The 12,754-nt window shown below is 49.9% G+C and overlaps 1 protein-coding gene across 1 annotated transcript in view; it reads right to left on the bottom strand.

Moving 5' to 3' along the window:
- EPG5 (ectopic P-granules 5 autophagy tethering factor) overlaps window positions 1–12,754 on the bottom strand; it is a 132,079-nt gene that overhangs the window by 65,711 nt on the left and 53,614 nt on the right. The window contains exons 17-22 of the mRNA XM_088476515.1: window positions 11,115–11,255; window positions 8,795–8,939; window positions 6,640–6,837; window positions 6,449–6,559; window positions 4,975–5,097; window positions 3,600–3,766 (exon numbers count right to left, since the gene is read on the bottom strand). Coding sequence (XP_088332641.1) covers window positions 3,600–3,766; window positions 4,975–5,097; window positions 6,449–6,559; window positions 6,640–6,837; window positions 8,795–8,939; window positions 11,115–11,255 — 885 coding nt within the window. The remainder of the gene's footprint in view (window positions 1–3,599; window positions 3,767–4,974; window positions 5,098–6,448; window positions 6,560–6,639; window positions 6,838–8,794; window positions 8,940–11,114; window positions 11,256–12,754) is intronic.

Raw genomic sequence — 12,754 nt, forward strand, 5'->3', positions numbered from 1 at the left:
CCATCACGCAGAAGGCTTATCTTCTGGCTTGGAAGAAGGGCGCCTAGCACTCCAGGCTTGCTTCTTTGGCTTTGAGGCGGTCTTGGGTGCGGACTGCCTCGGGAAGGACTGACCCTTTGCCTTGCCCTGAACCCGAAAGGAACGAAACGCCGAGCTCCGGACCTTAGCAGGTGTAGTAGCTGAAGGGAGGAAGGCTGACTTGGATTTTGCCAGGGTATCTACTATTTTGTCCAGGTCCGGACCAAATAGTAATTCCCCATTAAAAGGTAAGGCCTCCAAGCCTTTCTTTGAATCCGCGTCTGCTCTCCAAGACCGCAACCACAAGGATCTACGAGCAGACACTGCTGCCGCCGAAACCCTAGAGGTCAACAGGCTAGCATCCAAAGATGCTTCTCCAATGTAGGAGGCGGCATCTCTCATCTGTCCTAACAACGCCCCCTGGACGTCCGGAGATTCATCCGTAAACGTGTCCTCCAAGGCGTTGGCCTACCCCTCAATGGCCTTGGCCACCCAGGAGATGGCCATGGACGGCCGGGCTACAGCCCCTGAGAGAGAATAAATAGACTTTAGACAAGTCTCCACCTTCCTGTCCGTAGGATCCTTCAGCGAGGATATAGACGGCAATGGCAAAGTAGCACTCCTGATGAGGCGTGTTACATGGGAATCGACTGCAGGCGGAGTTTCCCATTTCTTACAATGCGCTTCCGGGAATGGATAATTGGACGCCAAGCGTTTCTGTGGCAGGAAACGCTTACTGGGCGTCTGCCAGGCCACCGCCATGTGATCAGTCAACTGATCAGACAAGGGGAACGCTGTAGAAGTAACCTTAGCTTTTTTAAAACTAGGATACCTTGACTTGGGAGCGGGTGCCTCATCCTCAATCAGAAGAATAGCCCGCACCGCCTTAACCAGAGCCCGCACATTGATGGAAGACTTAGTGTCTACCTCCTGGACTGAGGCATCTGAGGCTGAGTCATCCTGTACCTCACCATCTTCCGAGAACCCCTCAGAATCCGAAAGATGCGCAGCCTGTGCCATGACTGAGCGTTTAGACGCCCTGGAGGGCGCGTCACTGCGCAACATCGACTGAAAAGCCGAAGATGCTGCCGCCAAATCTTGGACAGTGTGGGAAAGCGCATCCACCCAGGGTGGAGGAGCTGTCACAGGAGCCTGAAACGGCACCACAGCCGGCTGTGCCACAGGGGTGGACTGAATATACATTGGCAACCCCGCATAGGGACCAACAGGCTGAGACCCCGGGGGAGTCTGCAATAATTGTGGGACACCCGGGGAATGGGGGATGGCAGGCTGGGGCAACGCCCTAGTAGGGGCGGCAGTCGGGACCGACAGACGGTCCGCGATGGACACCAGCACCTGGGAAAACATCGCCCATGGTGGCTCCTGCGAAATGGGAGGTTTAGACGTACCAGGGACCGCCTGGCACCGTCCGCACAGGCCGTCCTGTGACAAATCCTCCCTATCCACTCCTGCAGAACAGCGCCTGCAGGAGAACAATGCTGGAGCCCCGGAGTGCTCAATCTCCTCCTCAGACATGACTTAGGAAGAAAACGTGCGCACTCACCAGTGTGCTGAACAACAGCCCACAATATGGTACTGTGTAGCACACAACTGTATGTGACGGACCTCACAAATACGTGATCTATATAGGTGAGGTCAGTAGAAACACCCTTCCCCCGCACACCTGTAGGGCTTGTAGGAGAAGGAAAGGGATAGGTACAGGCTGACAGTAAGTAGAAAAAAGACACAGACAGGCAGCACTAGCAAAAGTCACATACCATGCAGGAAGATATACTCACTGCACCTTTCCACTACAATCAACCTCCCAGATTCAGTGTCTGGGAGGGCTATAGCGCTGTGTACACTGTCCTTCTGCAGGGGAGAGGTACACACGGGGACCGGTCCGCGTGCTCCCTGAGAGTATCCACGCTGCCACAGAGAAAATGGCCGCTGGAGACCTCAGAGGAGGAGTGGCCGAGTATCTGCAGCTCAGCGACGCCAGACTCCGAGCTGAAAGGCGCGCTGAGCTGAGGGGAGGAGCCGCTAGACAGGGAAGGCTTCCTCCCCTGGCTAGCATATTAACCCCCGGGTTGCCGGCATCCCGCTTGCCGCGATATTAACCCTGGTGGTCTAGTGGTCTGGCGGGGTATGCCTCCGCTGGAGGGGGGGCCCGCCGCCACCGCTAGCGCCCCCGGTCTGTCCCCTAGACCGGGGGCATGGGACTGCATTTGAAAGGAACCCGCGCACCGCCGCTAATCAGCGGTGCGCGGCTTACCTGATCTCCCCGGCGTCTTCCGGCAGCAGTCCCGGGGGAAACCAGAGTCCGGCTAGTACAGACTCTGGCTTCCCCCGCCGCGATCCCCAGTTCAGTGCTGGCGTCGCGGCGCCAGCAGGGAGAAGGAGCGGCAGCGTGGGCGTCTGTACAGACAGCCCAGCGCTGCTGCTCTAGAGAAAAAACTTATAGTAAAAAATAAATAAATTTAACTAAGTTCAATAAAAAATTAAAAGCTTTAGGGGGCTGCTCCTGCAGCCCACCCCGCAGGGTGACCCGACTCCGGCCGGGCACCATCTAAAACTGAGGTGCCTGTGGCTTGGGGGCGGGGTATAGGGGAGGTTGGACCCAAGTGCATCCTGGGAGCAGCTAAAAGCTTTAACTCCGTGGTGCCCGAGGATCCAGGATCCAGCTATACCCCAAGGTCACCCTGTGGAGCCCTATGGACCCTGAAGTAGAAACTAATACTTTATCATTGTATTATACCCACATCCGCCACGGTCCCTCCATTTCCGATAACATCTGTGGCCGCCATTCCGGAGCTCGGCCCCGACAGCTAACGCCATCTTTAGATGGCAAAAGCCCATTGTAGTCTGTGGGCTACCCTCCGCAGAGTTTTTCGGGAGAGGGATCTGTAGGATCCCTTCCCTCTGGTGCTGGACGTCGGCGCATGCACAGCTGGCCAAAAAAGGAGTCAGTGATCACTTTCCTTTAATTGATCCCATGAACAGGCTACTATCGGAGCACTGGCCTGGCGACGCAGTAATAATACATTTAGGCGATTGGCGGCGATAAGTAACTCTCATTATTGGCGGCTGGCCGCATAGATTAATAAGTATACCCCATTGTACTTGTGTTTCCTATGTAGCTTTCCTCACTCTCAGGGAAGCCCTTTTGTAAACTGCAAATACGGCAGACATCTAAATCAATTATCAACTAAATGGCGCGGACATTTACTGCTCAGCGTGCAGGTGGAGAAAGGTACCGTAGGTGTTCCCCCTACTGTAAGTCATTGTATTCTGTAAGATCTCAGCGCACAGAGAATTACGAAGCTGCAAGAAGAAAACTACAGAACATAAACTTTACTTTGTTACTTCCACCAGATTCTTTAATAATAAGTAAATAAAGAGGCCGACGACCCCTTTATGGTAAATACAGACGGCGCTGTCCTCACCATGTGATACATGAATGGTGGATTAGACAGAGTCTATTTTGGTAAATGAAATTGTCTACCTAATTAATTTGTGGTTGCATCATTACATCCCTGCGGATGACGTACATTACATCGGTGTCTACAGAGCCATCTTACCCGTACTGTGGTCCTGGGCGGTTGAGGTAAAGGAGGAAGAACTTCTGCCAAAAGAATGGTAACAGGGGGTGATCTGCCGGAGTGGCCATAGCTTGGTGAGCCCAGCGGTAGATCATTAATCTCTGTACAGAAGGCACGATGTGCAACTTCAGCTGCTGCTGCGCTTTCTGCAAAGACAAGAGAGATCACTGTGATATACAAGCCAGGGACACACACCCTAAGATTCCAGGCAACAGCGCCACCTAAAAAGGAAAAAAGGATTATTTAATACCCTAGACAAGGGTGTCCAATAAAGATAGATTTACCTAAGATACACACAAGACAGCTCCTCAAACTATAAGACAAGACAGAACCTCTCTAAGCTATAAGACAAGATAGAAGCTATCTAGGATACAAGACAAGGTAGCCCTCTCTAAGATACAAGACAAGGTAGCCCTCTCTAAGATACAAGACAAGGTAGCCCTCTCTAAGATACAAGACAAGGTAGCCCCCTCTAAGCTATAAGACAAGATAGAAACTATCGGGGATACAAGACAAGGTAGCCCTCTCTAACATACAAGACAAGGTAGCCCCCCTCTAAGATACAAGACAAGGTAGCCCCCCTCTAAGCTATAAGACAAGATAGAAACTATCTAGGATACAAGACAAGGTAGCCCTCTCTAAGATACAAGACAAGGTAGCCCCCCTCTAAGATACAAGACAAGGTAGCCCCTCTCTAAGCTATAAGACAAGGTAGCCCCCCTCTAAGCTATAAGACAAGGTAGCCCCCCTCTAAGCTATAAGACAAGATAGAAACTATCTAGGATACAAGACAAGGTAGCCCCCCTCTAAGATACAAGACAAGGTAGCCCCCCTCTAAGATACAAGACAAGGTAGCCCTCTCTAAGTTACAAGACAAGGTAGCCCCTCTCTTAGATATTATACAATAATGTTCACTAAAGATAGAAGACAACATAAGACAAGATAGAACCTCTCTAAGATACAAGACAAGGTAGCCCCTCTCTAAGCTACAAGACAAGGTAGCCCCTCTCTAAGATACAAGACAAGGTAGCCCCTCTCTAAGATACAAGACAAGGTAGCCCCTCTCTAAGATACAAGACAAGGTAGCCCCTCTCTAAGCTATAAGACAAGGTAGCTCCTCTCTATGATATTATACAAGAATGTCCACTAAAGATAGAAGACAACATATATTCACCAAATATACAAGAAGACATAAACTTGCTCCATTTAAACCCCAAAATAAGAGTTCAGCGACCCTAATACAGAAGCCTCTAATAGAAAACTCCCATCAGATCAGTTTGTCAATGTGGACCCTGAATCCCTGCTCGGACTGTAAGAACACTGGCCGCCTAGACTGTGAAGTATGTGGAGATACCTTCAGAGCTTGGTCCGGACTAATAGACGAATTGTTGAGTAATTCATATTCCACAACACGGCGGAGCTGAGAATCTTCTTCAAACAGTGACTCGGTCATCAGCACAGTCCAGGAGAACCAGATCTGGGAGGGAGATGAGTAACAGGAGAGAGTAAGGAAGGCTTCATCTATAGAAGCAGCGGTAAGGTCAGCTTGCTAAGGACGGAGATGTCAGATCTTCATGCTGAATACACAAGGCTAAGGACCTCATTCAGAGCCGTACACAAAAAGAGAGCGCTCGCTCTGAATGAGGGCGGCCGCTTTTTTTTTTAAGCCGGCCTACTGGCCGCTCTCTAAGCTGTGGGTGACCACCCACAGCATTTGCGAGCGGCCAGGTGATGGTCGCGACCATCGGGCTTGCGATGAGACCCTTGTGGTAGGGTCTCGTCTGCCGGAAGCCCCAGTGAGCTTCCGGGTCTAATAGAGCAGGAAGCTCACTACTGACATCACGAGTGATGTCAGTAGGGCCGACCACAAACGGCAGGCGTTCCTTCAGGAACGCGTCCGTTTGTCCAGCCACCCCTCCTGCACGCCTACAAAACGGGGCAAGCTGTCAATCAACATCGACAGTCGCCCCGTTTGTAGGGAGCCGAGGAGCAAGTGAATGTTTCACTCGCTCCGGGGCTTGCGCGCAGCGTGTGCGCAGTGCCCCACCATCGACCCACTTGAATGCGCATAGCGCTTGCGAGCAGGTCTGAATGAGGGCCTAAGTGCCTGGGACATGGCTTTGTTACCTACCATTTACTGGGGTCTATGGGTCTAATTCAGAGATTTTACGCTAATGCAATCGCACAGAACGCAAAATGCAAAAATACTGTACGTTTTCCAAAGCTTAGTCGAGCACAGGGATGCCCACGGCTGCCTTCTCATATCTGTCCGACGACGTGCAACAGTGTAAACATCGACGCAGGTCAGGCAGCCACGCAGCATGCACGGCCTCAAACGCTGCGGCTCTCCTGACACGCAGAGCGCGCTCATGCTGCTGAGGAGATCGCAATGGCTAAATTATGCACGCCCATGAAACTGCGTTTAAACAGTCAGACACGCCTGCATTTCCTTAGCCAGCCCCCGTCACCTCGCCCAATGCTGACTGCCTGTCACTTACGCAAGAGTATCTTCTGTGCGGGCGTAATCGCAAGCCAACCGGTGCTAGTGTGCAATGGCTAAAAATTTGCTTAATCTGCGTAAATATCTACATTGCGTAAACCCCTGGATCAGGCCCGATGTCTGGTGGGTTTTAGCCAATTATAATACAGTGTTGGCGGATTGTGCTTTTTGGAAGAACAATAAAGAGTTGCAAAAAGTGCGCCCAATGTCCGACGCAGGATCAGGCCCAGCACTAGAGAGCACTGGTAGATGCACATTAACAAAACGCTATTCTTAACACTAATATATATCCAGGTCTACTTCTCATACACAGACACACTGTCGGTACCTGGGAGGGGTTGTAGTTGTTATCGATGAAAGAGGGAGTCACATTGCCAGCCACGAACCAGCCGACAAAGGACGAGAGAATACCGCGATCGCTGTGATATCCCAGCGCATCCTGCAAGAGGAAAGGTGACATGCTGAGGGCGGTCTGCGTACTGCGGTGACTGCGGCCCTTCGCTGTACACCGCGCATTACCTTGTGCTGCTGGTAGATCAGCTTCTGCATGCAGTCCTCTTGCGCGTATCGGAACGCCGTCTTGCACAGCTGGTCCATGAGGAGCAGGCTGCTCTTATCCCTGTGCCAAAGCTGCTGGCTTATGAGGACCTGCGTCCAGAACTCCAGCACCGCTGATGGGCCCACGTCATTAGGACTGGTACTGGCAGCAATATGAGCCTGTATAACACAAGCCAGGAAAACACTGGTCAGTTCTCCTAAGTCTACACAGGACCTTCACAATATCATCCCTTTCCCTGTGCAGCCCTGGATCTCTCTCATGATCTATCCAGGATTATTCCATCTCCTGTACACTTCCTTCCTTCCCTCCCTCCACCTATCCGTTTTATGTACACTTCCCATCATCCCTGTGCATTTCATCCACTGCATTATCCTGGGCATTCCATCCCTGCATCATCCCATTCCCTACATCAAGACATCCCATAAAAACCATCCTCTGAACCATCCCATCCTTGTGCATTCCATCCCTTGAACTACCCCAGCCTCTGAATCATTGCTCCCATCAGTGTCTGTTTCAGAGGTGGAGCTGCAGCGTAGTCCATATTTTATATAAGGAAGCCACACCAACTGCCAGGGAGTCCCGGCCAACGATGTTTGGCAGCGTTTGGGGTGGCAGTTGGTGTGGCTCCCCTATTTGAATTTTGGACTGCGCTGCAGCCCCACCTCTGGAGCCTCTACTGGTCCCCACTATACATTTCCAACCCTATGTTACCAACATCTCTGATTCTTTCACCCACCGGCACTGTATCAAATCATTTCCTGTGCATTTCATCCCCTAGACCAGGCATGTCAAAGCATGCTGCCTGAATAAACATTTTCTGAGGCCCACATATAAATGCACGTGTATAATATATATATATATATATATATATATACATATATATACACACACACACACACACACACACACACACATATCAACAAACACATACACGTTCGGGCAGTGTTTACTTATTTTAAAGCTGGCAGCGCTGGTCTCTGAAGCGATCAGAAGCCTCTGATCGCTTCAGAGGCCAGCGTTCCCAGTAATGCAGGAGGCGGGTGACGTCATGACGTCACCCGCGAGGATAGGATCCTGCGCCTGCCGCTCTGGGTCTAATTAGATCCAGTCAGCGGCAGCATCTACGTGGGTCTGTGGGAGTGATGACGGCGCGGACTGGATGGGTGCCAACGGCCATCGTGAAGAAAGGCAAGTAATGCACAGGTGAGTGGGGTCTGTTCTATACTGGGACAACATAACAGGCTCTGCATAAGGGGCATTACTGGGGGCTCTGCATAAGGGGCATTACTGGGGGCTCTGCATAAGGGGCACTACTAAGGACATTTCTGGGGGCTCTGCATAAGGGGCATTACTGGGGGCACTACTAAGGACATTTCTGGGGGCTCTGTATTAGGGGCATTTCTGGGGCTCTGCATTAGGGGCATTACTGGGGGCTCTGCATTAGGAGCATTACTGGGGGCTCTGTATAAGGGGCACTACTAAGGACATTTCTGGGGGCTCTGCATAAGGGGCATTTCTGGGGGCTCTGCATAAGGGGCACTACTAAGGACATTTCTGGGGGCTCTGCATAAGGGGCACTACTAAGGACATTTCTGGGGCTCTGCATAAGGGGCATTACTGGGGGCTCTGCATTAGGGGCACTACTAAGGACAATTCTGGGGGCTCTGCATTAGGGGCATTACTGGGGGCTCTGCATTAGGGGCACTACTAAGGACATTTCTGGGGGCTCTGCATTAGGGGCATTACTGGGGGCTCTGCATTATGGGCATTACTGGGGGCTCTGCATAAGGGGCAGTAATAGGGACATTACTGGGGGCACTGCATAATGGACACTACTAGGGCACTGCATAAGGGTATTGCATAATGGGCACAAATTCAGGGGTCATTGCATAAGGGGCTCTAACACAGGGGGGAATTGCAGAAGGGGCACTACTACAGGGGGCAATGCATTGGTTTTTATTGATAATAAACCTTTCAAATTTGCATATAAGACTTTTTTTTTTTTTAGTTGCGGCCCACGCACTCTTAGATCTTGAATATTCGGCCCGGTTGGTATTTTGAGATTGACATGCCCGACCTAGACCGACATTCTCTCTGTGCAGATCATTTCCTCACCTGAATCATGTTTGTAAGAAGTTTGACATTTTCTCCATAATTTATAGTGGTCAGGTGCTGGGTAACTCTCTGTGTCATTTGCATGGTCATCCCCTGAGGTACTCCGCTGTCCAGCTGCAGGAAGAGGTGGATGTAGGACAAAAACCTGCAAATGAAGCAGTTACACTGATCACTGTTCCGGGGGATGGGGGGTATAGATATCAGTACTGTATAGATATGAATATGTGCGGAGGGAGGGGTGCCAGTGAGTCAGAGTTTCAATCTCCTGAACGACTGGGGTCCCAGATATCGGATATCTCTTTTAACTATTTTTGAATACCAGAATAAAATCAGGATCTGCCATTTAATAACATGTTTTACTTACTGTCTCCCCATTACTCTACTTAACAGTGAGAGAATAAAGACCCTGGGCTGCAACCGGTAATCGATGATGAAGAATACTTGCAAATGTTCTCCTCCATTGGAAAAGGTGCAAAAAGCACCCCTGTACTGTACCTCCACCAATGCTCTAGGGATGGACATTGGAAACCAATTTTGTAGCGAGCATCAAAATTCTCGATTCCCATTGAAATGCTTCTTCCATTGAATAGCGGGTCTGCAGTGGTTGCAAGCCATCGGATGCTGCTTTCCGATGCCCATCCGATGGCTGACTGTTTGTATTCCGCTGTGGACACACAGACGTGGTGTCTGCAGCACTGCTCGTGTGCACATGCGCGAAGATCCGTCCGCCTCTCCGCATGGTCGGGATTAGAGATTAGCGGTTCGGATTCTGTGGAATCCGAACATTGCGGATCCGAGTCCCCGCCTGACTCGGATCCCCCTGCGAGGCCGTACGGCGGCGTCCTGATTTCGGATTCTCGCGAAAGAATCCAACGTCAGGGCCCCACTAGTGTAGGGCAGAACGCAGTGATAGCGGTCTCCCCTACACAGAAACAAACAAACACACAGCCGCCAGCGCCAGCTGTGTGTTTGTTATAGCAGCCAATGAGAGTCACACAGACTCTCATTGGCTGTTGAACGGAGGGAGCCGGATGGAGCTCACTCATGAGCTCCGTCTTCCGCCTCCCTCCTCAGCGGGTGACAGAGCAGAGCGCATAGCGGCAGGAGCGGGGATCCAGGTAAGTTTTTTTTATTTTTGTGTGTGTGTGTGGGGGGGCACACTACTGGGGGCACTACTACTAATGGGGGCACGGCTACTGGGGGGCATACTACAAATGGGGGCATACTACTGGGGGCACTGCTAATAGGTGCATACTACTGGGGGCATACTACTAATGGGGGCATTGTGTAAGGGACACTATTGCTGTGGGCATTATATAAGTGGCAAAACTACTGTGGGCATTACTACTGTGTGTATAAGGGTCACTACTTTGGGCATTATGCAAAAGGGTAACTACTGTGGGCATTGTGTAAAAGGGTCACTACTGTGGGCATTGTGTAAAAGGGGCACTACTGTGTGTGGTAACATAAATAAGAGACACTACTTTATGTTGTAATGTGAATCAGGGGCACTATGTGCGGTGTAATGTGAATAAGATTGTGCACTGTGACTCCTTGGGCCGTAGCCGACTATGTATACAAGTACTGTGACTCTGCTGGCCGTACCCCACTTCCCAAGGACAATTCAATCTTGCACTACCTTTCATTTCTGCCACTGCTGTGGGAAATGTGTCATAGATGTGCTTTATACTGCGGTGTCTGTGCCGCTGCTCTGTCGCTTAGTAACCAGCCAGCGCACTGCAGCCTGTGGCCAATAATGGTGAAAACAATATTGTGAGCTGTGATGTGGTCTAAATTGACTGGAAATTAATGTTATTAAGGTTAATAATACTCTAGGAAGAAAAAAAAACAAAAAACAAATGATGTGATTTTAGCTTTTTTTGTCAATTTTTATAAAAAATCCAAATCCAAGTCCAGTCACCACGGTTTGGCAAATCCAAATCCGGCAAAAATGGTCCAGCGCACATCCCTAGTCTGGATGCGATGGCAATAAGCCAACACATCATGTGATTTGATGTAAAAAGCCCGGCAGCCATCTGATACCGGCCTTTCCGATGTCCATCCTACACTACTCTCCGGGGATGGCTAAGGCTCACACAGATTAAAAACAATAAAATGTAAAATACACAAAGGCCCATAGCAAGCTTCTGTGCTGGGAATGTCACAGGGGAGCAGAGAGTTACTCTATAGAAGGGAGTGTAGTGGGCAAATTTACCAGTGCTCGGCTTCCTAGGGGTCTGCGTCCCCTACCTCGGATGGAGAAAAAAGATTATGTTAGTGCGATGATCTATGTGAATTGAGAAAGATATAGAAGACTCACAGTTCATTCTTCAGCAGATAACTCTGACACGGATAAAACATGGGCAGGACTTTATCCAGAATATGGACCACTGCCCGGAGATGTTTGGCCTGTACCAGTTCCCCAAGTAAGGTCACACCTTCCACGCAGAACTTGTCCACACTGCAGAGATATAAGACAAGAGGCGGCCCTACGTCAATATATTACTGCGCTAAAGATCATCACTGAGACTATCTATACACAAGATCTAACACTAAATGTAAACAAAGGACAGAACACGTTATACAACTCGCTCAATGATCTGGGTGTGAACTGAGCTAGAAAGTGGTTAAAACTTGTAAAGAGGTCGCCCTCGTGACAGAAAATAAAAAAAAATTCCTAAACTCTCCTTAAAACATTTCAGACAATTGGCTATAAATGTACCTTTGTGATCAGTCATATTTTCAATTCATGATCAAATAAAAGTAACAGCAAAAAGTCACGTAATGCAAAAATGTAGAGAATGCGCCGGATTTAGCATTAAAATATGAGATATGGTAAGAACTTACCTTTGTTATCTCTATTTCTACGAAGTCCATAGGGTTCCACAGGATTCCTTGGGGTATAGGTGATGACGTCAGACATTGGGCACCATAGAGTTAAGTTTTCAGCCTCCCAGGATGCACCAGGGTCCCCCTCCTATACCCCGCCCCTGAGCCAAGGCATCTCAGTTACGTACCAAGCCATAGGCCGGAGGAGGAGAAGGAAGAGAGAGAAGAAAGATCTGGATACACACAAGAATCACATTCTCACCAGAGGGAGACGGAAAAACCGGTGACCAGAGCAAAGCCCATCTGCAGCACAGGTGCGACAGGGCGGGAGTCCTGTGGAACCCTATGGACTTCATAGAAATAGAGATAACAAAGGTAAGTTCTTACCATATCTCATATTTTCAACATCAGGGTCCATAGGGTATCCACAGGATACCTTGGGGATGTCCCAAAGCAGTATCCTTTAAGGGTGGGGACGCTCCTGTGCTGAAAGGAGAATCCGCCGCCCGAAGGAAGCATCCTGAGAGGCAAAGGTGTCAAAAGCGTAATACCTGACAAAGGTATTGACAGAGGACCATGTGGCAGCCTTGCAGATCTGGACTGCAGAGGCACCACGTCGAGCTGCCCACGAAGGACCCACAGACCTAGTGGAATGAGCCCTCACAGAGGATGGAACCGGAAGGCCTTCATGAAAATAAGCTTCTGAAATTGCCATACGAATCCAACCTGCCAAAGTTTGCTTTGAAGCAGGCCAACCCTTTTTACGGAAGCCATAGAGGACAAACAAGGCGTCCGACTTCCTAAACGAAGAAGTGCGGTCAACATAAATCCTTAAGGCACGCACAACGTCCAAAGTGGCCTCACCCACTGAAAGATCAGGTGAGTTAAAGGCCGGAACAACTATTTCCTCATTAACATGAAACTCGGAAACAACTTTGGGAAGAAATTCAGGACGAGTGCGCAGCACCGCCCTGTTCCTATGAAAAATCAGAAAAGGGGGTCTACAGGAGAGAGCCCCTAAGTCAGAAACACGTCTGGCCGAAGCAATGGCCAGAAGGAATATTGTTTTAGCTGTCAGCCATTTAAGGTCCACTAAGCCAGTGGTTCAAACGGCGGTCCCTGGAGAGCCCT

The sequence above is a fragment of the Taudactylus pleione genome, unplaced genomic scaffold (assembly GCF_031769625.1).
Source record: "Taudactylus pleione unplaced genomic scaffold, aTauple2 ptg000189l, whole genome shotgun sequence".
Taxonomy (NCBI): Eukaryota; Metazoa; Chordata; class Amphibia; order Anura; family Myobatrachidae; genus Taudactylus; species Taudactylus pleione.